The following is a 27506-nucleotide window of genomic DNA, read 5'->3' on the forward strand; positions in this document are numbered from 1 at the left end:
CAGACTTGGAACACATATAGATAACACATCTCGAAGAACTTCAGTTACTGAACAGGTAAGTTACTTCAATTTTAGTTATTTACTTGATGTGGCTTAGACCAATGACTTTTTTTTTTTCTCTTCCACTTTTAGGAATATCTTGATAGTGGCTGGAACTTGAACAACATGCCTGTGATGGAGCAATCTGTACTTGCTCACATCACTGCAGATATATGTGGAATGAAATTGCCCTGGCTTTATGTAGGAATGTGCTTTTCTTCATTTTGCTGGCATATTGAGGACCACTGGAGCTATTCCATTAACTATCTGCACTGGTGAGTTTTGGGGAGGAGGGGGAAATAACCCCAAACCCCCACTGATTTGTAGGGACTAAGTCCAGGTTGTAAGTGCATAGATTTTTAAGGCTGATGGAACTCTTATGGTAATCGAATCTCACCTCCCGCATAATACGTACCATAGAATTTCACCCAGTGAAATCCTGCATCACACTCAATAAATTGTGGTTGAGCTAGAGCCTGGCTTTTAAAGACATCCACTCTTGATGTAAAGACATCCCTTGCTAAGTTGTTCCAAAGGTTGTTTATCCTCAATGTTAAAACTTGTACCTAATTTCCAGTTTAAATATGTCTAGCTGTAATTTACAGCTATTAGATCTTTGTATTATTTTGTCTGATAGATTGAGTTTTGTGCTATCAGAAATCTTCTCTCCACATAAGTAGTTGTTGATTATGATCAAGTCAGCTCTTTAATCAACACAATGTTGAAGGGAGCCATTCTTGTTAGCCACAAAATAGATGAATGTCCTAAGTCTCTCGCTGTGGGGCACATTTTCCACATCTCGACTGCTCCTTCTAGCTCTTACTTGAACCCTTTCCAGTTTTTCAATGTCCTTTTTTAAAAATGTGGTCATTACTGGAAATATAATTCCAGTCATGGTCTCACCAGTGCTGCATGCAGAGATAATACCACAGTCCTACTCCAGTATTCCTCTGTTGGTACATCCAAGAATCGTATCAGCCCCTCCCCCCCCCCCCCCCCCAAGTAAAGGACTCCTTAACCCAGCCAGAGACATCTGAATAATGCCATCTACTTCACCTGCAGTATCGAAGAGGGTGGAGATCTCTTGTATTAATTTTGATGGAATATAGGGCTCAGAGAAAGTGTGACCTGAAACACAGTTTCACGGTGACCTGAAACAGCCCAATATTAAATATATGCAGTGCTGTTGTAATCTCAGGATGTTAGAGAGACACAGTCATATCTTTTATGGGACCAACTTCTGTTGGTGAGAGAGAGCTTTCGAGTTTACACAGAGATCTTCTTGGTTTTAACTCAGCCTACTTAGTTTCCATGGCAAACACCATTAAACATTCTCTTAACCTTTTATTAAAAATACAGAAAAAGAAAGGGAAAAGTTAAAGTATTTGAAATATAAAGTATTAAATAAGGCCTTTATTTTAACCATAATCCAATTCCCTTTTTCTTTAGATGTAGAGTGATTTTTTTTTTTATAGGGATTTGACAGTTTCTTAGCTGGTATCAACAATGGTAATAACTGTCCTTTTTGGGAAACAGTGAAAAAGCTTAGCAACAGCAACAGTTCTAGCCCATCTTAAGTCCAATCCCTTTTCCTAGAAGACAAAACAAAACAAATGCATGTAAAAGGAGAAAGAAGAGAACAGTAAAGTTAGAAAATGCAGCTTTTATCTCTGGTGTTGACTTTCGCTTGCATCCTCACTGCTGGAAAAACACAGGCATAGCACACAGTTTTATCAGCCACTCCAACAAGTGGCAAACTTGTATCTGCAGTGGGCAGTTTAGGGTATCACTTTTAGCTGCCTCTTTGGTCACAGGCTCCCAGCGGTGTTACAAAATATACAGTTTTGGATGGCTAAGCCAGACTCTTATTAGAAGGAAAAAAGAGGGATAGGAAGAGAACATAAATGATGTGGGGAGAGGACAAAGTCTCACATCCCAGGCGGTGGTCAGGATTTAGCCAAAGCCAGTGAAGGTGGCAATGTCACCTGAGTCCCTTGCTCTGGCCTGGTCAGTCGGGACCAGAATAACGCATACCCAATGGTGTAACAGTGGATCCTAGGGTCTCAGGATATAGTGGAGGTGACAGCTATCAAGGTAAAGCTCGCTTCTTCTGGGTGTTTACACAATGTTTACCATAGTAGCAGCATAACTCAGAAAACATGGTGGACCAGATGTGACATTTGTTTCACTCTCTAGGGCTTCAGATCAAGTGGGACAAGTTCTGTTTTATCCCCTTGTCAGAGAATGTCCTTTAGTCCAGAAAGCTTGCCACTGTGAAATGATGTGGTCAGAAATGAAGGGGCTATCTGTGCAATGGATAGAGGATTTGCACCTGATTTCTCTTTTATCTGTGCAGTTTTGAACTACTTACTATACATAGAGTTCTGGACTGTCTACAGCATCCATAAAGGTTCACCTACATGCTCTATTAGTTTATTACCCCCAAGCACCCTCCTTATGGTTACTTAAAGGCCTGACCACTCTCTTTCCTTCCATGACATAGCTTGTCATAGAATCATAGAATATCAGGGTTGGAAGGGACCTCAGGAGGTCATCTAGTCCAACCCCCTGCTCAAAGCAGGACCAATTCCCAACTAAATCATACCATGTTCCTCTCTAGGAATTGAGTTTTGCTACTAACAAAACTCATGGAGTTCTGTCCTCCCCGTTTTGAGCCCCAGCAGGGTTAGTCCTTGGATCACCAGTCTAACAAAATGGCCATTCTGATAGCTGTCACATCTGCCAGGAGGGTCAGTGAGTTGCAGTCACTGATGGCTATAACTCCATATGCCTCACTGCACAAAGACAAGATGGTCCTTTTGTCAGGAACTCAGCTGGCTCCAAGTGCAGTTACCTGGCACCCAATGAGAGCGGCTGAGCTCAATATCTTTCGCTAAGTGACTGTGCTGATTGGACATGAGCCAGCAGATCATCATTCAAGCCTTGTAGCAATAGCAGCACAGAGGCTGTTCAATGCATTCTGTGCGTGCAGCTGCACTGGACCTGCTTCCTGTACTGATTCGTGCTCCAACCTGCAACTGTTCCTGTTCCAGGCCCAGTCTCTACCTTCCTCCAAACCTCCTGGCTCTGACCACTGGCTTCTCTCCTGACCATGGCTGCTGCCTGTAGCCACTGACTCCATGACTCCAGTTCCCTCTTCCTGTTCTGCTACAACCTCTAGACCTGACTCCCATTCTGACCATTAGTTTGCACCACCTACACCCCAGTGTGTGACAGTTTGAGCAGCCTGCTAAAATACAAGATGGGACATCACCTCACAGTATGGAGGTACCCAGCAGGAGTCCAACTCACCCTCTCTAATGTTGTCGTAGTCCTATATGATCTATGTAACCAGGTCACCATGCTACATTACAGAATGCAGTCCTTCAGTCCCAGGTGCAAGGCCAGACTCCTAATCCTTGCATCCTCATCCCATAAGCCCCAAGTGCCCCTAGCTGATAAGTTTGATGGGGACCGTGCCAAATTTGGGGGGTTCTTAACTCAAACAGAAGATGGCACTGATTAATGGCCACAGATGTACGCCAGGGATCAGTTCTGAGTGGGATTAGTAATTAGTCTGCTCATCAGAGAGGCCCTGAAGTGGGTGTCCTGGCTCTTGGAGGGGTCCAGTCCTCTTTTTTTGAACACTTGAACTTTGTATAGGCAATGGCCGGCATCTTTGATGTCTCTAATTGAGAACATTCTGCAGAAGCTGCTCCCCATGCCCTAAAGCAGAGACCCCGGTCCATTGCTAAGTATTTAGCTGAATTTCAGTGTCTGGCCACAGACACCCCACTTTAGGCAGGGGCTCAGTGACTATCAAAGATGAACTAGCACTGGGAAACTTCCATTTAATTTGGGAGACCCAAGAGCTCCATGTCCACCATATGCACGCTGTTCTTGATCAGCTTTGCCCAAAATCAACTTGACGCAAAACCTGAGAAACACAAATTTGACAAGAATACTAGGGTGTTTCTGGGCCTTGTCATCTCCTAGTGGCACTTGTCAGGGACCCTTGGAAGATGGCTGCTATCGCCAAGTGGAAGGTGCCCTCAAATATATATGGGGTACAGTGGTTCTTTAGGTTTGCAAACTTTTACCATTAATTCATCAAAGGCTTCTCTAACCTAGTTGCTTCTATAACGTTGCTCCTAAAAAAGGGGTTCATATGGTCCACTGACACACAGACACACAGGTGGATTTTGACCACTTGGAAAAAAAACATTCCTTCCTGCCCTCATTTTGACCCATCTAGACCCCACAAAGACCTTCATAGTCCGGACCAATGCCTCAGACATCATGATAGGCGCAATCCTCTTGCAGTTCACAGGTCCTCACCAGATGCCCCATCCCTGCACTACCTTCTCTCGGGAAACTGACTCCTGCAGAGAGAAATTATGATGTACAGGATGAGGAGCTGCCTTCAGAGAATGGCATTACCTCCTTGAGGGGGCCTGCACTTCTGCCAGGTTGGGACAGATCACAAGAATTTGGAATATCTGCAGACAGCACAATTACTCAACCAATATCAAATTCACTGGGCCTTTCTCCTCTCTTAATTGACCTTACAGTTGTGTAATGTCCAGGGACTAAGAACGAGAAGGCACCTTGTCCTGCAAGGACAAGTAACATGAAGTGGAACAGAAATCTCTCAGGACCATCCTTAAACCCTCCACTTAGTCTATGGAACCATCCAGTGGTCATCTGATGACCACTATGCATTCTCTGCTCCAAGGTGATCTGTTTGTGGTCCCAATCTGCAGGTCTCTAGGAATCACCAGCACCTCCCCAGATTCAAGGTTTTGCCTGCAACAAGACCACATCTATTGTGGGTATCACCTCTGCATTCCTGAGGGCAGGTCCTGGCTTCAGGTGCTAAGACTATGTCATGACTTACCCATGATGAGTCCTTTATGTCAGTGTAAAACCTGGAACATGATTGCTAGGTACTGCTGGTGGTCAATCCTACAAACAGATGTTCAGTCATGTGACCTTTGCACCTGCACGAAGAAACCACAAGCAAGTCCATTGGACCTCCTTCAACCCCACCCCACATATCCATGTTCATGGTCCAATTTTTCTGTGGATTTTATTGTGAAATTACCGTGCTCTCAAGGTCACTGTTATCCTGACTGTGGTGGTGGTTCTAACCAAGATGGCCCATTTGATTCCCTGCTTCACAATTTCATCTGCCTGTGAAAACCACACCAGTCTTCCTGGAGCATGTCTTCTGGTATCAGCATGCTGACATGCATAATTTTTGGATTGAGGTCCTCAATTCATTTCTTTGTTCTGGCAGGAATTTCTCCAACCCTGCACCAAGCCCCTTAGTGTGACATCCCACCATCTACACATAGATGGCCAAGATAGAAAAAATCAGTCAGAACTTGGAGCAATATCTGCTGTTTTTTTGAATTTCCATCGGGATGATTGGCTTCCACTACTGTGTTTGGATGAGTTGGCATACAACTTTAACCCATGCTTCCACTCAACAGACTCCCTTCTTTGCGAATTTCAGTTTTCACCCAGGTTTCATCTAGACCTACCAGAAGACTCTGTCATCCAAGCAACCATGGTCCTGGTCCTCCAGCTTAAACAAATACACCAGGACCTTAAAGAACACTTACTGGCTGCTAAAGGATCTTATAAGGATGGGGGAGGGATAGCTCAGTGGTTTGAGCATTGGCCTGCTAAATCCAGCTTTGTGAGTTCAATCCTTGAGGGGGCCATTTAGGGATCTGGGGCAAAAATCTGTCTGGGGATTGGTCCTGCTTTGAGCAGGGGGTTGGGCTAGATGACCTCCTGAGGTCCCTTCCATTCCTGATATTCTATGATTCTATGATAAGCTAACCAAAAGAGATGAGCTGCCCCAGCCTTGCTGTAGGGAATAAGCTTTGGCTCTTGACCCAGAACTTGTGAACTGACCACCATTACCTGGGTTCATTTTGGATCATTGAACAAATAAACTTCAGCTCCCAGAATCTCTCAAGATTCATCGCATCTTTTGTGTTTCCCTCAAGATGTTCATCGACAGTCTCTTCCCTGACCGGGTAGACCCAACCCCAGTAATAATCCAGGAAGAGGAAGAATGCGAACGGATTCCAGATTGGTTAGTTAAAGCTCCAGTATCTGATAGACTGGAAGGAGTGTACAGGCCAGAGGAGTGATCTTGGGAGCCAGAAGATAATGTTCACACTCCTGACCTCCTTCAGAAATTTCACCAATGATACCCTGACAAGCCAGGGCTGAGAACCCCATGAGGGAGGGGTACTGTCAGGAGCTCAACTGGCTGCAGGCACAGCCACCTGGCAACCCAATGAGCTCAGCTGGGAGCAATAAGTTCTCATAGAGTGACTGTGCTCCCTGATTGGATGTCCAGCAGATTACACTGGTCTACAATTTTTGAGAAGTCGTCTGCTTCAGAGATAAAATGTGCTATTTATTATGTATTTTGATGTGCTGAATTCAAATATGACAATTAAAACAACTGATTGGCTACTGTTTCTAAGATATTTACGTTTTTACATTTTATGTCTATGTATATTGTGTAGATAGTAGAGTTTGAATCATAAATTGTAAACCTAGGTCTTTTCATGTGTTTATGGTTGCTTTACATGATAATATTTCACCTGTCCTGTTTATGTAACACTTTAAAAATCAGCAAAAGGGTTATATAAATAAAATTTATTATGAAACAAAAGGCAAAAAACTATTATGTACATAGTTTAGTCCTATTCAGTGTCTACTCGGCGCTTCTTGGTTTGTCTCTTGTATTCATTAAATGGAGCATCTCTTGTCACTGTCCAGCAATAGTCTGCAAGCATTGATGGGCTCCATTTGCCCTGATAGCGTTTCTCCATTGTTGCAATGTCCTGGTGAAATCGCTCGCCGTGCTCGTCGCTCACTGCTCCGCAGTTCGGTGGAAAAAAATCTAGATGAGAGTGCAAAAAATATATCTTCAGTGACATGTTGCAACCAAGGCTTTTGTATGCCTTGAGGAGGTTTTCCACCTACAACCTGTAGTTGTCTGCCTTGTTGTTTCCGAGAAAATTTATTGCCACTAACTGGAAGGCTTTCCATGCCGTCTTTTCCTTGCCATGCAATGCATGGTCAAACGCATCATCTCCAAGAAGTTCACGAATCTGAGGACCAACAAAGACACCTTCCTTTATCTTAGCTTCACTTAACCTTGGAAATTTTCCACGGAGGTACTTGAAAGCTGCTTGTGTTTTGTCAATGGCCTTGACAAAGTTATTCTTCAGACCCAGCTTGATGTGTAAGAGTCGTAACAAAATCTTCCTTGATTCAACAAGTGGTGGATGCTGAACACTTTTTCTCCCAGGCTCCAATGACTGTCTGAGTGGCCAATCTTTCTTGATGTAGTGGGAATCTCTTGCACGACTATCCCATTCGCAGAGAAAACAGCAGTACTTTGTGTATCCAGTCTGCAGACCAAGCAAGAGAGCAACAACCCTCAAATCGCCACAAAGCTGCTACTGATGTTGGTCATAGTTTATGCACCTCAAAAGTTGTTTCATGTTGTCATAGGTTTCCTTCATATGGACTGCATGACCAACTGGAATTGATGGCAAAACATTGCCATTATGCAGTAAAACAGCTTTAAGACTCGTCTTAGATGAATCAATGAACAGTCTCCACTCATCTGGATCGTGAACGATGTTGAGGGCTGCCATCACACCATCGATGTTGTTGCAGGCTACAAGATCACCTTCCATGAAGAAGAATAGGACAAGATCCTTTTGACTGTCACGGAACATGGAAACCCTAACATCACCTGCCAGGAGATTCCACTGCTGTAGTCTGGAGCCCAACAGCTCTGCCTTACTCTTGGGTAGTTCCAAATCCCTGACAAGGTCATTCAGTTCACCTTGTGTTATGAGGTGTGGTTCAGAGGAGGAGGATGGGAGAAAATGTGGGTCCTGTGACATTGATGGTTCAGGACCAGAAGTTTCATCCTCTTCCTCTTCCTCATCTGACTCAAGTGAGAATGATTCTGGTGCATCCGGAACCGGCAGTCCTTCTCCATGGGGTACTGGGCGTATAGCTGATGGAATGTTTGGATAGTCCACTTTTTCTTCTTCTTTCCCAACTGGAGGCACCATGCAGAAATAACAATTGCTGGTATGATCTGTTGGCTCTCTCCAAATCATTGGCACTGCAAAAGGCATAGATTTCCTTTTCCTGTTCAACCACTGGCGAAGATTTGTTGCGCAAGTGTTGCAGTATATGTGTGGGGCCCACCTCTTGTCCTGATCTCCAATTTTGCAGCCAAAATAAAGGTGATAGGCCTTCTTAACCATAGTAGTTACACTGCGCTTTTGTGATGCAAAAGTCACTTCATCACAAACATAGCAGAAGTTATCTGCACTGTTCACACAAGTATGAGGCATCTCTGCTCACTTTGGCTAAACAGAAATGTGTCCCTTTGCAAAATCAAACACTGACAAATAAGAGAGCACGACACTGTATGATTTCTAGAGCTGATGGGCCATTTGTTCAGCAGAGTGATGTAAGCTTCGTTATGATTGCATCATCCATGACTTCGAGGAATAACATGATGCAATTCATATCATGTATGATGCAATACCAGCTTCAGATTGCATCATTCATTGTTTTGCCTAAAAAGCAAGTACTGCCCAAACCGAGTCATAGATTTATTCATAGATCCAGTCAAAGATGTATTTTAGTCATTTCTGGTTTAAATTGAGATCCCTTCCCTTTATAACTCACTTATCCTCCGCCATTCCCAAGTCAAGGGTTGTATATACTGACCCAATAGCATATCTTGAAAACTAGAGCCAATCAACAATTTTAAGCATCATTTTCGTTCAGTGACCCAGAATTAGTAAAGTTTGACTACCTTTATTTCAGAAGCATTTTGGCTGTAGAGCAGTGTTATCATGTAAGCCATGTAGCAACAGCAGCACAGAGGATGTTCGATGCATTCCATGCCCGCAGCTGATCCAGACCATTTTCCTGTACCGATCCGTTCTCCAAACCCATGCCTGTTTCTGGTCGAGCCCCAGACTCTTCTCCTAACCCCTGGCTCTGACCAACTTGCTCGTCTCCTGACCACAACTTTGGGTCTGCTTTAACCAATGGCTTGTCTCCCAACCACGACTCCAGTTCCACCTTCTGGCTCTGCTCAGACCAGTATGGCTGACTCCTGTTCTGACCACTAGGTTGCACCACCTACACCCCAGTGTGACACACCTCCATCCCACCCCAAGTCTGTTTCCATAGTGGTCATAAACTTCCACAGGTTTTCACATAAGCCAATTTATATCCCTTAAAGTGTGGTATGGTTAAAGAGACTGTAGAAATGGCACTTTCTTAAACAGCATATCTGCTCTCTCTGAGTGTTCAGAATCTTATTTGTTTTGATTAGTGACATTTTATCTTTTATTCTTCCTAGCACTTTGGCTATGGGAAAGGGAATTGAATTCCATTCTTCCTCATACATCAACAGGATTAACCAAGTTCCTATTGCAAAAGTCTGTTACCATTTTTTTAACATCCTTTAAAATGTTGACAACTAGAGCTGTACGCAATATTCCAGTATTGGTCAGACCTGTGCAATACAGAGATATACCTACTCAAACAACAAGGAGTCCACTTTTTACCGTTGAAAGCTTATGCCCAAATAAATCGGTTAGTCATTAAGATGCCACCAGACTCCTCGTTTTTGTGGATACAGCCTATCACAGCTACCCCCTGATACTTGATACCTACTCAGTAATCCCCTGTTTATACAGTCAGGGAGAGCATTAGCCCTTTTTGCTACACAATCCCACTGGAAACTCATCTCAAGTTACTTGTCCACTATGTGACTCCCTAAATACTTTCCAGCACAGTCCCCCAGACTGCAGGCATGGCTTGTTTTCCTTGTTCCTAAGAAGAACATAAGAATGGCCATATGGGATCAGACCAAAGATCCATCTAGCCCAGTATCCTTTCTTCTGACAGAGTCCCAGATGCTTCAGAGGGAGTGAATAGAACAGGTCACTTTATTGAGTGACAGCCCCCCCCCCCCCCCCCCCCCCCGTTGCCCTTTCTCAGCTTCTAGCAGTCAGGTTTATGGACACCCTGAGCATTAGGTTGCATCTTGGCTAATAGCCATTGATGCACCTGTGCTCTGTGAATTTACCTAATTCTTTTTTGAACCCTGTTATAGTTTTGGCCTTCACAACATCCATTGGCAACAAGTTCCACAGATAGACTGTACAATGTGAGAAGAAGTACTTCTTTTTGTTTATTTTGTTTATTTACTGCATATTGTATTTCTGCAATATCATCCTTGTTCTTGCCAGATTCCGTGATTAGGTCCTGCCTCATACCAGGCCTCTGATACAAGGGCTTATGTTTCAGGCTCTCTTCCTACTACACCTAATAATTTCATTGGGTTAGCCCTGGTTCATGTGTTATTTAAAGGGGTAAATGACACTTCCTTATTCATTTTCTCCACACCATTCATGATTTTATTAGGCTTTTATTGTATCCCCTCAGTAGTCGCTTGTCCAAGCTGAACAGTCCCAATCTTTTACATCTCTCCTTATATGGAAGCTGTTCCATCCCCCTAATCATTTTTGTTGCCCTTCTCTGTACTTTTCCCAATTCTAATGTATCTTTTATGATGGGGCAACCAGAATTGCTTGCGGTATTCAAGGTGTGGGTGTACCATAGATTTATATAATGGCATTATGATATTTTCTATCTTACTATCTATCCCTTTCCTAATGGTTCCTAAAATTCTGTTAGCCTATTTGAGTGCTGCTGCACAGTGAGCAGATGTTTTCAGAGAACTGTGTGTGATGGCTCCAAGATCTTTCTTGAGTGGTAACAGCTAATTTAGACCCCATCATTTTATATGTATAGTTGGGATTATGTTTTCTAATGTGCATTACTTTGCATTTATCAACATTGAATTTAATCTGCCATTTTGTTGCCCAGACACCCAGTTTTGTGAGATCCCTTTGTAACTCTTCACAGTCTGCTTTGTAACTAACTATATTGAGTAATTTTGTATCAGACATACAATTTTGCATTTGGCTGTATTAAAACACATTTTGTTTGAAAGGACCTAGCTTACCACGTGATCCAGGTTGCTATGTATAACTGCCCTGACCATCTCCTCATTTACCATTCCACCTGTATGTGTTCTCTGCAGATTTTATTGGCAGTGGTTTTATATTTACCTCCAGATCATTTATGAAAATGTTGACTGTCATTGGGCCTACAGCCTCTCTAGAAACATCCCCATTTGATGCCACTACTTTTTGAGATCTGTCAGTTACTGATATTGTACAGTGTTAATTTTTTAATCAGCATGTCATGTGGAACTAAGTCTTACACAAGTTTGACATCTGTGCAGATATCTTTATTGACCAAACTTGTAATCTTAAACAAACCAGATTTAATTCTTTCATTAACTACACTTGTTTTCCATAAAACCATGTTAACTGACATTAATTATGTTCCTATCCTTTAGTACTTCATCAACTGAATCTCTTATTAGCAACTTACCAATTTTTTGAATTTTGAATATTAGCATGAGCACTCATCCAGTTTCCTGGAATTTCCCCTATTGTCCAAGATTTATTAAAAATTAACATCAGTGGCTGGAGAACTCCTCAGCCATCTCTTTTAGGACTTTTGGGAGCAAGTCATTTGGGCCTGCTGACTTTAAGAATATTTATCTCTAGTAGATGGCATCTAACATCCTTCTTCATTACTAATGGATTGGAAAGTAATTCATCATTCTCATCTGATACGAATATTCCATCCTGCTTCTTTCCAAATACAGAACATGAATACTTGTTGAACACTTGTATCTGTTACATAAGAACAGTCATACTGAGTCAGACCAAAGGTCCATCTAGCCCCAGTATCCTGTCTTCGGACTGGCCAATGCCAGGTGCAGAACAGGTAGTCATCAAGTGATCTATTCCCTGTTGCTCATTCCCAGCTTCTGGCAAACAGAGGCTAAAGACACCATCCCTGCCCATCTTGGCTAATAGCCATTGATGGACCTATCCTCCATTAATTTATCCAGTTCTTTTTTGAACTGTGTTATCGTCTTGGCTGTAACAACATCCTCTGGCAAAGAGTTCCACAGGTTGACTGTTCTGCATCTTTAACAACAATTTTATCATGACTATCTAGTGTTGGTCCTATATTCTTGCTAGGATTTCTTTTGTTCCTGATATGTTTTTAAAAAAATTTCTTCCAGCATTGGATTTTTCCTTGATGGTTTTTACCTTTCTTTATCCATTTTCTGTACTTCACAACTTCTAATTTTATATGCATTGCTATTTGTTTCCCCCTTTTCCATTTGTTATACAGTAACTCCTCGCTTAACATTGTAGTTATGTTCCTGAAAAATGCTACTTTAAGGGGAACAATGTTAAGTGAATCCAATTTCCCCATAAGAATTAATGTAAATGGGGGGTAGGTTCCAGGGAAATTTTTTTTGCCAGACAAAAGACCACACACACTCACACACACACTCTCTCTCTCCCTCTCTCTCTTAAACAAACAGTTTAATACTATACACAGCAATGATAATTGTGAAGCTTGGTAGAGGTGGTGGAGTCAGAGGGTGAACGAGAGTGGGATATTTCCCGTGGAATGCCTTACTGCTAAATGATGAACTAGCACTTAGCTGAACCCTCAAGGGTTAACACATTGTTAATGTAGCCTCACACTCTACAAGGCAGCAGGAATGGAGGGAGGAGACTCAGCATGGCAGAGAGAGAGACACATACCATGTGTGGGAGAGAGAGAGAGATGTGCCTTGCCCCTTAAGTATCCTGACCCCACTTTAAGTACACTGTCTTTAAAAAGCAACAGAGGGTCCTGTCTTTAAAGTAGATCAGCAAGTTGAGACAGCAGCTGCTGCCAGCAAGCTCCCTCCGTCCTGAGCCCTGTCATGTCCCCCCCATTGCTCTGTGGAGATGGGTTATAGGAGCAGGGGGAGGGAGACACCCTGACATTAGCACCCCTCTTTTCCCCTCCACCCCTCTGCACAGCAAGCAGGAGGCTCCCGGGAGCAGCTCCAAGGCAGAGGGCAAGAGCAGCACATGGCAGTGAGGGGAGGGACAGCTGAACTGCCCGGCAGTTGATAGCCTGCTGGGCAACTGCTGCACAGGGAACTTAGGGGAGCTGATAGGGGGCTGCCGGCCCACCCTGGTTCCAAGCCCCCACCAGCTAGCTCCAACGGGCTGTTCTTCCTGCAAGCAGTGAACAAAGCAGGTGGCTGCCAAACAACATTATAAGGGAGCATTGCGCAACTTCAAATGAGCATGTTCTCTAATTGATCAGCAACTTAACAACGAAACAACATTAACCGGGGCAATGTTAAATGAGGAGTTACAGCATATTGCTTCTATGGTGATTATGGCTTAGCCAGAGGTTGTCAGGCCCCAAGTGGAATTTGTTGCATTGCAGTGAAAGAACACGAACATGAGCAGATTTGCTCTTGAGGCAATAAAAGTGGAATTCCACAATACACTTTTATAGGCAATTTCAGTTAAGTCTGAAGAAAGAACCTATATTATTAAATGTTAAGAGTTAGGGCAGTGGATAGAGCAGGGGTGGGCAAACTTTTTGACCCAAGGACCACATCTGAATATAGAAATTATATGGTGGGCCATGAATGCTCACAAAATTGGGGTTGGGGTGCGGGGGAGGGGGGCGGTGAGGGCTCTGGAGTAGGGCCAGGAATGAGGAGTTCAGAGTGCAGGAGGGGGCTCTGGGCTGGGGCAAGGGGGATGAAGTACTGGCGTGTGTGTGAGGACTCTGGCTGGGGGTGCAGGCTCTGGGGTAGGGCTGAGGATGAGGGGTTTGGGGTGCAGGAGGGTTGAGACCAATGGATTCAGAGCGTGGGAGGGGGATCAGGGCTGGGGCAGAGGGTTGGGTGGGGGAGGGGTGTCTCAGGGGTGCAGGCTCCGGGCAGCACTTATCTCAAGCAGCTCCCAGAAGCAGCAGCATGTCCCCCCCCACCCTCTTCCAGCTCCTACGCGGAGGTGCGGCCAGGTGACTCTGCTGCGTGCTGCCCTATCTGTAGGCACCACTCTGCAGCTCCCATTGGCCGCAGTTCCCAGCCAATGGGAGCTGTGGGGGGCGGTGCTTGGGGTGGGGACAGCATACGGAGTGAAGCCCCCTGGCTGCCCCTATGCGTAGGAGCCAGAGGGGGGACATGCCGCTGCTTCCAGGAGCTGCATGGAGCAGCCCCTGACCCTGCTACCTGGCTGGAGCGCCAGAGCGGGGCAAGCCGCAGACCCCTCTCTCCAGCGGGAGGTCGAGGGTCGGATTAAAATGGTTGGCGGGTTGGATGCGGCCCATGGGCTGTAGTTTGCCCACCTCTGGGATAGAGTCTTAGGAGTCGTCTATGTGATGGGGTAATGCACTTTATGGGGGTGTGATTTCTAAAGTGCACTAATGTGTTATGTATCAATTGGTCTCTGTAGACTAAAGGTTCCCTAGTATACTTGAACAATATTGTTTCAAACAGTGCTACCTTAAAGTGCACCAGTAAGATCTATATGGATAAAGTAATGCACAGCATGTTAGTGAGCTGTAGAAATCACACCCCTGTACAGCACGTTACTCCACTATGTAGAGAACCCTTAGTGCACTCCTGAATAGTGCTTATTTAGCATCTTTTCCGTACAATGTGTTGTGAAGCAAGAGCCTGTAAATGTGAACATACAACCTTGTTTATATTTAGCACCCCCTTTTTTTAAACTTGCAGGGGGGAACCGAAAACGTGGTATGGAGCCCCGGGGTATGCAGCTGAGCAGCTGGAAGATGTAATGAAGAAGCTGGCTCCCGAGTTATTTGTGTCTCAACCTGATCTTTTGCATCAGCTTGTCACCATTATGAACCCAAATACGCTGATGGCCCACGGAGTGCCCGTATGTCATTGGAGTTCTGTGCTCATTATCTTTTATCTCCTCTTCATGTTGGTTTCTTCTGTAAGGTTGACAATTTAAATAAATTGTTAACACAACTTTGCAGTAGCTTATGCATGTATTGCACGCTATAGAAATAATGTATTGGACGAATTACATTTGTTTGAGCTGGTATAATGGACTGGTTTGAAAGGATGGGCCATCTGTCATTACTTTTTCGACTCACTTAAGATGATTATTTCACATGCTCTTCTCCAGAGAGATCTGTCTCAATGGATTTTCATTCCTGGGTCCATGTTCTACATAAGGTGGTTTGAGTTTTTGAGGCACTTGTGGAGGCTTGTCAGGTGCCCTTTAGTTGGACACTAGAACTCTTGGCTGCCCCCTGTTTGTTCCAAGCTTATTTAATTTCTGATGGTGTTTGGAACACAACTTCCCAGCAGAGGGAGGGGAACCATGACTTCTTTGTAGATCTTCCCTGCTGTGCTGAATAGTTTGGCAGTGCCTCATCTACATCCTTCCTCTCTCATATTTCCTGTCATTCTGAGTCATTATTTACCTATTAAAGAAAATGCATCACTCACCATCCTTCCTCTCAGACTTTGAAAGGATGTACTTCCCATGTACTTAACTGGCTTTTGAAAGGAGCTGACTTTGGAACCCAGTGGAAACATAGAGGGAGTGAGGCAGTTTAAGGTACCTAAAGTGTGATTTCAGAGACAGACATTTTAAGTTGTGGGAATTCTTGCTTGGTCTCATGGTGTTTCAGAAAACAAGAAATTACAGGTAACTTCCAACCTCCTCCCCTCCACCACCTGCACATTTTAAAACATCTCCATCTCAGTATATACTTCAGCAGCTCACTAATCTTAAACTTAATTCCTCTTTATGAAGAGCCGAGTGACTTTCATATATCACTTGTGAAATGAGACATACAGCTCTCATTTTAAATACTTCCCTGACCAATACATGCATCTCAGAATTGCAATGATAGCTGAAGTCAAATTCAGAGACCACAAAAATGCGTGGAATATGCAGGTTTATCTTGTCCTGATTTAAGATCATCAATGAGGTCACATTAATTGATAGCTGCAGATTTACTGTTTAAAGGCTATATTGTGACTTAGCCATGTTTAGGGCTGCATCAGCTGGAGGGGCTTGTTAAGGGAAGTAAGGCCTCCCCTCATTCTCCTGTGTGGCCATATCAAACCCACTTACATCTGAGTCCAGGGTTGGGGAGAGCAGCAGGGACTTGAGCTGGTGTAATGTACTGGTTTGAAAGGATGGGCAATGCAGTCATTGCTTTTTATCTAGTTGGTTGGATGGGGTTGGGAATTAGGCAGACCCCATGGCTGTTCTCCCATCCCCTTGTGTTTAGCCAGCTCTGGTGGGTGGCCTGTGGGGTGAGAGTTTGCTGTAATGAGTCAGTGCAGCATACTCCCCTCCCTGCTGTGCAAATTCAGTCTCGCGTCCTTTCCATTGCTCTTCCTGTAGCAGCACATCTTCACACTGCCCCTTACTCAGAGCTGAAAGGAAACTCGATCTTGTCCTAAATGACCCTTGGGTTTGCCACCTTTTAAAGAAAAATGTATACTCAAAACCAAACAAAAAAAATCCATCAGCCACCAGTACATATACTGGCTGAGTGGTAGTTCCATCTGCCAGTAAGGCTGAGTAACACTCTGTGCTGGGAGTTCTCACCATTTGTTTTGTCAGCATTTTTCAACCTAATTGTTGACACTAGGAGTTTACCTGCAGTGTGTAGTCCCTGTGCTTTCTGAATAAAAATTGTAACTCTTTGGCTGAGGTTTTTGAAGTGCTTTAAGCTAAATAAATGGGCATTGGGCATCCACATGCCCTTGGTGGCTTTGAAAATCTAACCTGTACCTCTGTGTAATTCTCACCCATTGTTAGAAATCAACTTGGTTTGCCTCTTGTTTTTATTAGGTTTACCGAACCAACCAGTGTGCTGGAGAATTTGTGATTACATTTCCAAGAGCCTATCACAGTGGCTTTAACCAGGGTTTCAATTTTGCTGAAGCTGTGAACTTCTGCACAGTTGATTGGGTATGTTTTAAGGACATGGTATGAATTTTCAGTAAAAGTATATGCTTACTAAGTAGTGTGGTGGTAATTTTATTGTGCATGCACAGTCTCACTTGAATCAGCTGAGTGGAAGGCATAAAGAAGAATTTTCCTAGTGCACAATGACCAAAGAAAACGCAGCGTGGATAGTGGTGCTTTGCTATTTTTCACTTTGTGCAATACTTCTAATGAAAACGCTTTAGCTTTACATAGCTTAGTGATTTCAGAATACTAAATCAGCTTTAAAATGAGTTCAGTGTACTGACTGAACACTTTCCCCTCACCCAACTCCCCTAAAAGAATCAAACATCAATTATTAATGTGGGTTGTGATTCTTAGTTACACTAAGGCCATTTCTGCCATGGAAACAGCCCCTTGAGAAATACCCGTTAGGCAAGGGGCCTGCCCAAACACTACAGAATTGCAGAAGACTCTACGCAGATGCTGCTCTCAGCCTGCAACTAACAGGGCATGTTGGTCATGGAGGCGTGGCCAGAGTGCACTGAACTATGGGTACTCTCTGCTTCCCAGTGCCCATAACAGTTCTGGGGAAACAGAGCATGAGTCAGAGCAGCCTCATGGCTGCTTTAACTTATACTAGGGACTGGACAGAGCCCTGTATGTCATGAAAATACAGGGAGCACAAAGGTTGCTTAGAGCTATCTTTTTTGCACCCCCACCCCCATTCTTGACCTAATTACAGGAAAATTATTATTCAGAATCAAGCATAGGGACTCTTCCAACTTTGCTTCAAACACCTTTTAAAAGATTTTTATGGCATATCTTGGAACAAGAACAGACAAAAATTGTGGGCCAGCATCTCCAAGTTTGTCTTATCCATTTTTTGACAGTAAATTATATTTACTTAGATTGTAAACTGCTTGAAGTTGGGACTGTCTTTGTTTGTACAGCACCTAGCAAAATAGGGTCCTGTTCCATCCCTATGATCAGACAAATAATATTTATTCAATGTGACTGTCTTCAGGTTACATCAGTGTGGAATGGAACTCTTTTGGACTATTACCCCCACTTCACGGATTTTTGAATGGACCCATTAAGCAGTACTGTTAAATCCAAATTTTAACTCTTTAACAGTATTTAATCATAGAATATCAGGGTTGGAAGGGACCTCAGGAGGTCATCTAGTCCACCCCCTGCTCAAAGCAGGACCAATCCCCAGACAGATTTTTGCCCCAGATCCCTAAATGGCCCTCTCAAGGATTGAATTCACAATCCTGGGTTTAGCAGGCCAATGCTCAAACCGCTGAGCTATCCCTCCCCCCTTTTTATGATAATACTTTCTGTTGTTAGGTAAAGATTGGAACTGTCCTCTGTTATTTAAATAAGAGCAAAATCAGAATAGGTTATGAAACATGGTTTGCTTTGGCATTTTCAAGTTTTTATCTTGACCACGTATTACAGCTCTAACCATCTGTAGAGATTCACTTGTTCCATCTCACCAGGAAATTCTGTGCACTAGCATGAGATTTTCACATTGCTTTCACTTGGAAAAAAGTAACCAGGAAAACTAAAACTGTATTTCTTGCATGCACACGTCAGCTGTTAAGTATTGTAAGATTTATGCAATTGCATCTCAGAGAATCAGGCAGAACTGTTCCAAGAGGCCATTGCCTGGAGTGTACATCAGTGTTAATTTACTGGAAGTCTTAGTGGTCTAATCCTAAATGATAAAACAGAAGATCCCTGTTCAGAGCAGCAGCAGATAATAGGCTACTGTACAAACCAAAGATTATGGCTGTTAAAGCTATTTTCTGTCCTCCTTATTGCTTTTAATCAAAATACACTGAGCAGGGAAATGCAGCCACCTTCTAATATCTATAACATGATAACAAATAACATCTCCAGAGATTAAAATATTGTTTGGTCTCATAACTGTCCTTTCAAGTACAATTGTTTCTGATGAGTCTCAGTTTGGATTTTCCCAACACAAATTTTGTCATTCTATGAAACAATTTTCAGTCATTTACATGTGGGCCATTTGGAAATGCTGCTGCTCTGATTTCAAAATGCTGTTTATAAATAGTACAAGGGAGGCTGGAATAATGGCCAAAAGTGTCTATATCCAGAGCTCCAGCTCCTGGAGTCATATGAATACATCAGAATGTAAATGTTTAAAAAACAAACAAACCTGTAGCCCTGATGGTTGCAAAGATAAACTAGAAAATGTGATATGAGTGTAACCACTGCAGTGATGTCAGCCTGAATCTGCAGACAGACTAAAAAAACAGTGGAACAGGTGAACTGTTCCATTCCTGTTCATAGCATGTTAACTCCAAGACTCATTGCTTTGGGGATTGTTGTAGTGTGCTTAGGGCCCTGGATTTTCTTAATCGGGCCCTGAGTGCAACAAGTTTCCAAGTCATGGAATCATAGAAGATTAGGGTTGGAAGAGACTTCAGGAGGTCATCTAGTCCAACCACCTGCTCAAAGCAAGACCAACCCCAATTTATTCATCCCAGCCAGGCCTTTTGTCAAGATGGGCTTTAAAAACCTCTAAGGAGGGAGATTCCTCCACCTCCCTAGGTAACCCATTCCAGTGCTTCACCACCCTCCTAGTGAAATAGTTTTTCCTAATATCCAACCTAGACCTCCCACACTGCAACTTGAGACCATTGCTCCTTGTTCTGTCATCTGCCACCACTGAGAACAGCCAAGCTCCATCCTCTTTGGAACCCCCCCTTGCAGGTAGTTGAAGGCTGCTATCAAATCCCCCCCTCACTCTTCTCTTCTGCAGACTAAATAAGCCCATTTCCCTCAGCCTCTCCTCATAAGTCATTTTCGTTGCCCTCTGCTGGACTCTCCAATTTCAGGGGGTAGCCCTGTTAGTCTGTATCTACAAAAACAACAAGGAGTCTGGTGGCACCTTAAAGACTAACAGATTTATTTGGGCATAAGCTTTCGTGGGTGAAAACCTCACTTCTTCAGATGCATAGAGTGAAAGTTACAGATGCAGGCATTATATACTGACACATGGAGAGCAGGGAGTTACTTCGCAAGTGGAGAACCAGTGTTGACAGGGCCAATTCAATCAGGGTGGACATAGTCCACTCCCAATAATAGATGAGGAGGTGTCAATTCCAGGAGAGGAAAAGCTGCTTCAGTCATGAGCCAGCCACTCCCAGTCCCTATTCAAGCCCAGATTAATGGTGTTAAATTTGCAAATTAATTTTAGTTCTGCTGTTTCTCTTTGAAGTCTGTTTCTGAAGTTTTTTTGTTCAATGATAGTGACTTTTAAATCTGTAATAGAATGACCAGGGAGATTGAAGTGTTCACTTACTGGCTTTTGTATGTTTCCATTCCTGATGTCCGATTTGTGTCCATTTTGCGGAGGGACTGTCCGGTTTGGCCAATGTACATGGCAGAGGGGCATTGCTGGCACATGATGGCATATATGACATTAGTGGATGTGCAGGTGAATGAGCCCCTGATGGTGTGGCTGATGTGGTTGGGTCCTCTGATGCTGTTGCCAGAGTAGATATGGGGACAGAGTAGGCAACGAGGTTTGCTACAGGGATTGGTTCCTGGGTTGGTGTTTCTGTGGTGTGGTGTGTAGTTGCTGGTGAGTATTTGCTTCAGGTTGGGGGGTTGTCTGTAAGCGAGGACTGGCCTGCCTCCCAAAGTCTGTGAGAGTGAGGGATCGTTTTCCAGGATAGGTTGTAGATCGTGGATAATGCGCTGGAGAGGTTTTAGCTGGGGGCTGTATGTGACGGCCAGTGGTGTTCTGTTATTGTCCCTCTGTTATTGGGCCTGTCCTGTAGTAGGTGATTTCTGTGTACCCGTCTTGTGCTGTCAATCTGTTTCCTCACTTCCCCAGGTGAGTATTGTAGTATATACAAACTAACACGGCTACCCCCTGATACTTGATACCATGCAAGGCACTAAATCTGTTAGTCTTTAAGGTGCCAGCAGACTCCTTGTTGTTTCTCTCCAATTTGTCCACATCCTGTCTGTAGTGGGGGGCCCAAAACTGGATGCAATACTCCAGATGTGGCCTCACTGGTGCCAAATAGAGGGGAATAATCGCTTCCCTTGATCTGCTGGCAATGCTCCTACTAAGTCCAAACACAGTAGTCAGTATCCTGAGTTATAGGAACTTGCTCATGGTTTTGTTTACTCTTTAACATGTGGTGTACTTTTGATTAAAATAAATATATATTGTTCCTAGAATGCTCCTATTGGCTTTCATTTGATTGGATAGATAGTAATTAGTTAATAGCACAGACAGTCTGTGCCTTCACACTATTATGCCTCTAAAGGTTTCATAAATAACATTTAAAAAAAAAAATCTTTCTGACACTCCTCCCTCTCCACCCTGCCCCCGATACAGCTGCCATTGGGTCGCCAGTGTGTGGAACATTATCGCCTGTTAAACCGCTACTGTGTTTTTTCTCATGATGAGATGATATGTAAAATGGCTTCCAAAGCAGACGTCCTTGATGTTGTGGTAGCTTCTACTGTTCAGAAAGACATGGCTATTATGATTGAAGATGAAAAGGCTTTACGAGAAGCTGTGCTTAAACTGGTAAGCTTTAGGAAATGAAATTATGCTTACTGAAGTAACTTTAAAGTCATGATGTGAAGTTCACCCATGGTGTCCTGCATTAATGTTACCCTAACCCTTTGATTTCAATGGGACTAGTTGAGGAAAGAACTACTTGACATTAGTGGGGTATTAGAATCAGGCCCTTAATAGTTTTTTTTTTTTTTTTTTTTAAATGCCTTTTTAAAATAATAGGTTTTATAGTTTCTTCAGTAACTTAGTTGAAGTAGTTGAGTCCTCATTAACCAAAATGTGATTATTTTCATATATCCAATATCTTAATCCTAAACTTTCGTGATAAATCATGTCTTTGATCAACTTAACTTTTGATCTTCTAGTCTGAACTAGTCTGCTCTGTTATACTGTGAAGTCACTTTAGTGTATTCTGTTGTAGGGAGTGACTGATTCCGAGAGGATGGCTTTTGAAATGTTGCCAGATGATGAGCGCCAGTGCATAAAGTGTAAAACCACTTGCTTCATGTCTGCTGTCTATTGCTCATGTAAACCTGGTTTACTGGTATGCCTGTATCACGTAGAAGATCTCTGCTCCTGTCCCACCTTTAAATATACATTGGGGTATGTTTTGGCTAGAAAAAAGGTTTGTTCATTGGCTCTATGAGGACTAGGATATGCTTTTCTTAAATTTAGTTTTTTGAGGATTCTAGTGGGGGTGGGAGGCACATCACTTGTCTACTTTGCTAGTGATGCCATTTATATTTCTCCCACAACCATGTTCAAACTTATTTCCACAGTGCCCCAAACAAGGAACATCCTTTCTGAGATGGTGTATAATGCCATTAACTTTTCTTTTTCAAATCCCACAAGATATATTTCTGCCATAACACCTACAAGAGAGACAAGGTGGGCGAGGTGATATCTTTTATTGGACCAGCTTCTGTTGGTGTGAGAGACAAGCTTTCAAGCTGCACAGAGCAATTCTTCTGGTCTGGGAGAGATACTCAGAGCATCATAGCAAAATGCAAGGTGGAACAGATTGTTTAGTGTAAGTAGTTAGCACATATTGTAAGGGACCATTCAAGGTAGAGTGGTCTGTTAACATCTCTGCAGTCATAGGACAAAAAGGGGTGGTGGGTTACAGATTGTTGCAATAAGCCATAAATCCAGTGTCTGTTCAGTCCATGATTTTTAGTGTCTACCAGAGTTATAAATTTAAGCTCCCAGGCTCATCTTTTGAAAGTGTTGTGCAGGTTTCCTTTGAGGATGAGGACTGATAGGTCAGATATAGAGTGATTGCTTTGTGAAAAGTATTCACCCACAGGTAGTAAGGTATTTTTGTCTTTCATTATTTTCCTGTATAAGTTCATTTTAGAGTGCAGTGTTCACCCACATATGTGCTAACTACTTATGCTAAATAATCTGTTCCACTTTGCATTTAGCTGTGACACTCGGAATACCTTTCCCAGACCTGAAGAAGAGCTCTGTGTGGCTGGAAAGCTTGTTTCTCTCACCAACAGATGATGGTCCAATAAAAGATATTACCTCCTCCACCTCGTGTCTCTAATATCCTGGGACCCACACAGCTACAAGTACACTCCATGTAACATCTACAAGAAATGTGTGCTCATTCTTTTTATTTATACCAAAAGAAGACTTGTAACTACTATAGCAAGATGAAACATAAGAATGGCCACACTGGGTCAGACTAAAGGTCCATCTAGCCTGGTATCCTCTCTTCTGATAGGGGTGCAGCCTGGAGCCCTAGCTCAAGGGGGCTCCCGCAAAAATAAATAACAGGCAGTGATCTCCTGTGCTCAGGCTGCCTGCCCTGGCCCCATGCTGCTCCCAGAAGCGGCTGGCTGCTGACAAGTCTCAGTGGCCCAGGAGGGGGAGGAGGCTCCGCGTGCTGGCCCCACCCCCAGCACCATCCCCACAATGAGTGGCGCTACGGGAGTGGCACTTGTGGGTGCAGGCAGTGCGTGGAGACACACTGTGCCCCTCCCCCCAGGGACATGCCGAGACGTGTCAGCAGCTGGCCGCTTCCGGGAGCGGCATAGGGCTATGGCAGGCAGGCAGGTAATCTGCCTAAGCCCTGCTGCACCACCGGCCAGGAGCCGCATGTGGTAAGCGCATCCCGGCCAGGGCCTACACCTCGTGCCACCCCACCCCACCCCGTACCTCAACACCCTGCCCCAGGTCAGAATCCCCTTCTGCGCTCAAACTCCCTCCCAGAGCCCTCACCCTCTCCTGCACCCCAACACCCTTCAGCAGCCCGGAGCTCCCTTTTGCACCCAAACTTCCTCACAGACCCTGCACCCCAATACCCTGCCCCAACCTGGAGCCCCCTTCAGTACCAAACTCCCTCCCAGAGTCCACACTCTCACCCTCTCCTGCACCCCAACACTCTGCACTAGCCTTGAACCCCCTTCTTCACCAAACTCCCTCCCAAACCCCGCACCCTCTCCTGCACCAAGCTCTCTCCCAGGAAAAAGACTGGTATACAGGCCCCACAAAATCTAATAGCCCCGGGTCCACAGGAGAGTTAATCCGGCCCTGCCCAGAGGGAATGAACAGAACAGGTGATCCAGGTCTAGCCTTTGCTGAGTAACTGAGTAATCAAGTTGCTTTCCTGAGCTGTCCTTCACCCTCTGTTCCTCCCTACTGTTTTATTATCTCTTCACTGTCTTATGTTCAGTTGGATTGCGAGCTCTTCAGAGCAGGAACCTGGTCTAGAATTTGTAATATGAGGTGCCTCATATGCTTGTGAGCACTGAATAATACAATGAATAATAGTAAGTACAAACTTCTATAGATAAAGCAGTGGTGGTTCATATGGATACTAGACAATCTTATTTTGATGGTCATTCATGCCTTACTAAAGGGATTGAATTCTGTGCCCATTGCAGATATCGATATAAACTAGATGATCTCTATCCAATGATGAATGCACTGAAATTGCGTGCAGAATCCTACAATGAATGGGCTTCAAAAGTAGATGAAGCTTTGGAGGCAAAAATTAACAATAAAAGAAGTATGTATTTTCCTTATCTTGTATTTGCTACAGATGCTAAAAATTGTCAATTTCCGAAATGTTTCTTGTTCCACTGTTAATTTCTGAAACTCAACAACTTTGTCTTTGAAGCTTATTTATGTATCATATAAATAAATCTGTATATTTATATGGCTGCTAAACTCAGGGTTATGAGTTCAATCCTTCAGGGGGCCATTTAGGGATCCTGGGGCAAAAATCTGTCTGGGGATTGGTCCTGCTTTGAACAGGGGGTTGGACTAGATGACCTCCTGAGGTCCCTTCCATCCCTGATATTCTGTGATTCCATCTCACAACTAACAGTGAGAGTCCCCAAAGAGAAGCTTGTTGGAGGTTGGGTTGTATGGGTTTGGCAGGTAGGGGATGTTGTATATCTGAGAGTGCAGTTTTTTAAAAATTTCTGTACCAGCTTCAGGGTTTTTTTTATTAGACATTGTTGCATTACAGTTATTGCACTGCAGTATTCTTCTCTATTACTTAAAATCAATCCTAAAAAGGACTATTTTTAATTAAAGAAAATATTCTCTTCTAAAAGGCCTCATCAGTTTTAAGGCTTTGATAGAAGAATCAGAAATGAGAAAGTTTCCAGATAATGATCTACTGCGACACCTCCGATTAGTTACTCAGGATGCAGACAAATGTGCCTCAGTTGCACAGCAACTTCTTAATGGCAAAAGACAAACAAGGTATGTGTTGCACTTACTTCAAATTATTGAGGGGAAAATTTGGAAAAGGCACTTGTTTTATGGGTTTCCAAATTACAGCAACCCTTTTGGTCTCCTGAAAAGAGATCCTACTTTTGGAGTCTGGTACTTCCTGGCACATGATATGTCAAGTGTCCTGAACTTTGCAATTTCTAAAGGCGACCTGTTCCAATTTGAGGCAGCATTAAGTAAGTTATGTAAAATAGCACTCACCTTTCTCTTCCTGGTGATCCATTGCACTTTAAAATGTTTTTCTTTCCTGAGAAGAAAGTTGTTTCTTCTTCGAGTAATGTCCCTATGGGTGCTCCACTGTAGGTGTGTCTGTGTCCCTGCACTGCTGATCCGAGATCTTCGGTAGCCGTGTCTGTTGGGCCTGCACATGCATTGTCTCTCCTCATGCTGCACCTCGAGGCTAGCCATTGTACGTGGGCTATCCATCTTCCTGCCTTCTACCCCAAGCTTCACCAAGACAATAGGGAGGCCATACTACACACTTTAGATGTTAGGAGAGCTCCCTTTCATTCTATCTTGATAGGACAAAAACCTCTATGAAGTCCCCTAGACCAGGGGTGGCCAACCTGAGCCTGAGAAGAAGCCATAATTTACCAATGTTACATTGCCAAAGAGCCACAGTAATACATCATCAGTTCCCCTCCCACCCACCGGCAGCCCCGCCGATCAGCACCTCCCTCTGTCTCCCCCACCTCCCGATCAGCTGTTTTGTAGCCTGTAGGAGGCTCTGGTGGGGGAGGAGTGAGGGCACAGCAAACTTGGGAGGGGATTGGAAGGGGTGGAGTGGGGGCAGAGCCAGGGGTTGAGCAGTGAGCACCCCCTGGCACATTGGAAAGTTGGTGCCTGTAGCTCCAGCCCCGGAGTCGGTTCCTATACAAGGAGCTGCATATTAACTTCTGAAGAGCCGCATGTGGCTCCAGAGCCACAGGTTGGCCACCCCTGCCCTAGACTTTTCCTCTCTATGGCAGAAAGATCTAGGGGCTTAGTGATATCAGCCCAAAGGCTCTCTAAGTGGGTCTTGGTTTGCATCAGGCAGTGCTACCAAATTCATAACATGATTCCCCCAGACTCCATCCATACAGATTGCATGAGATGGATCTCCTCATCTGTCACCTTCTTTAAGGACGTCCCCATCTCAGAGATCTGCAGAGCGGCATTGTGGGCATTAGTCCACACCTTCACAGGACATTATGCAATCACAGGGGACTCTGCCTCTGATGCCATCTTTGACACCACAGTACTATCACCTGTGACTAACCCGACTCTGAAGTCCCAGTCCTCCAAGAGTGGTACTGGTCGTGAGTCACCTATAGTGGAGCCCCCAGAGGGACACTACTTGAAGAAGTAGTAACGATGGTTCTTGATGGTACTTGTGGAGTAATGATGGTTCTTTGAGATGTGTGTCCTTATAGTAACTGCTCCACTACCTGCCCTCCTCCCTTCTATTTTGGAGTTCTCGCTTATGACCCTGTGGTAGAGAAGAAACTGAGGATGATTAGCCCATGTGTGCTGGCTACCGATCAGCAGCGCTGGGACGGAGACACACTTGCCGTGGAGCACCCATAGGGGAACACATCTTGAAGAACCATTGTTATTGCACAAAGAGAGAAACTTCTTCAGATATTGATGGACAACAGTGTTGTTAGATGTTTGGCTGTGTGCGTGTTATTTCTATGTGCTGCACTGGCTCTGGCCACATAGCCCATACAGCAGGCTTCCGTCGAACTGCCCAGTAAGACCACAAGACTTGGTTTAATAGCTAAGGCACCAGGTCAGTTTTATTTCCAGTGAAGCACGGTGCTAATACCCTGGTTCAATGGTTACAGGTACACTATAACAAATGTATGCCCATGACAATAGACCAACTCGGTGAACAGTGGGACTTTCCATTCCTCCCTAGGCCAGAGAGACACTCCCTTTGAGGTTTCATTTTATACATCAATACAAACAAATTACATATTGCCCCTCTGATGTGGTTAGTTACCTGCCCCCTGATGTGGGTTGTTACCACACATTACCTTGTACATATTGATTCGATCAAAACATCTCTATCCATCACATTGTCATCCTGACCTTATATTTAGGATGGGTCAGCATGTTCCTGTTCTCTTTAGGGAATATGTTGGTATCAAGGTGTTCTGGTCTCACCCTTCTGGAATGTGTTT

The 27506-nt window shown here is 44.0% G+C and overlaps 1 protein-coding gene across 2 annotated transcripts in view; it reads left to right on the plus strand.

Annotated features, from left to right (window-relative positions):
- Positions 1-27506, plus strand: part of KDM5B (lysine demethylase 5B) — a 201472-nt gene that overhangs the window by 101080 nt on the left and 72886 nt on the right. For both annotated transcript variants that reach the window (XM_054025626.1, XM_054025627.1), the window contains 7 exons: positions 133-314; positions 14813-14975; positions 16920-17039; positions 21406-21600; positions 22013-22194; positions 24483-24607; positions 25161-25311. In XM_054025626.1, coding sequence (XP_053881601.1) covers positions 133-314; positions 14813-14975; positions 16920-17039; positions 21406-21600; positions 22013-22194; positions 24483-24607; positions 25161-25311 — 1118 coding nt within the window. The remainder of the gene's footprint in view (positions 1-132; positions 315-14812; positions 14976-16919; positions 17040-21405; positions 21601-22012; positions 22195-24482; positions 24608-25160; positions 25312-27506) is intronic.

The sequence above is a fragment of the Malaclemys terrapin genome, chromosome 4 (genome assembly GCF_027887155.1).
Source record: "Malaclemys terrapin pileata isolate rMalTer1 chromosome 4, rMalTer1.hap1, whole genome shotgun sequence".
In the NCBI taxonomy this organism is placed as follows: domain Eukaryota; kingdom Metazoa; phylum Chordata; order Testudines; family Emydidae; genus Malaclemys; species Malaclemys terrapin.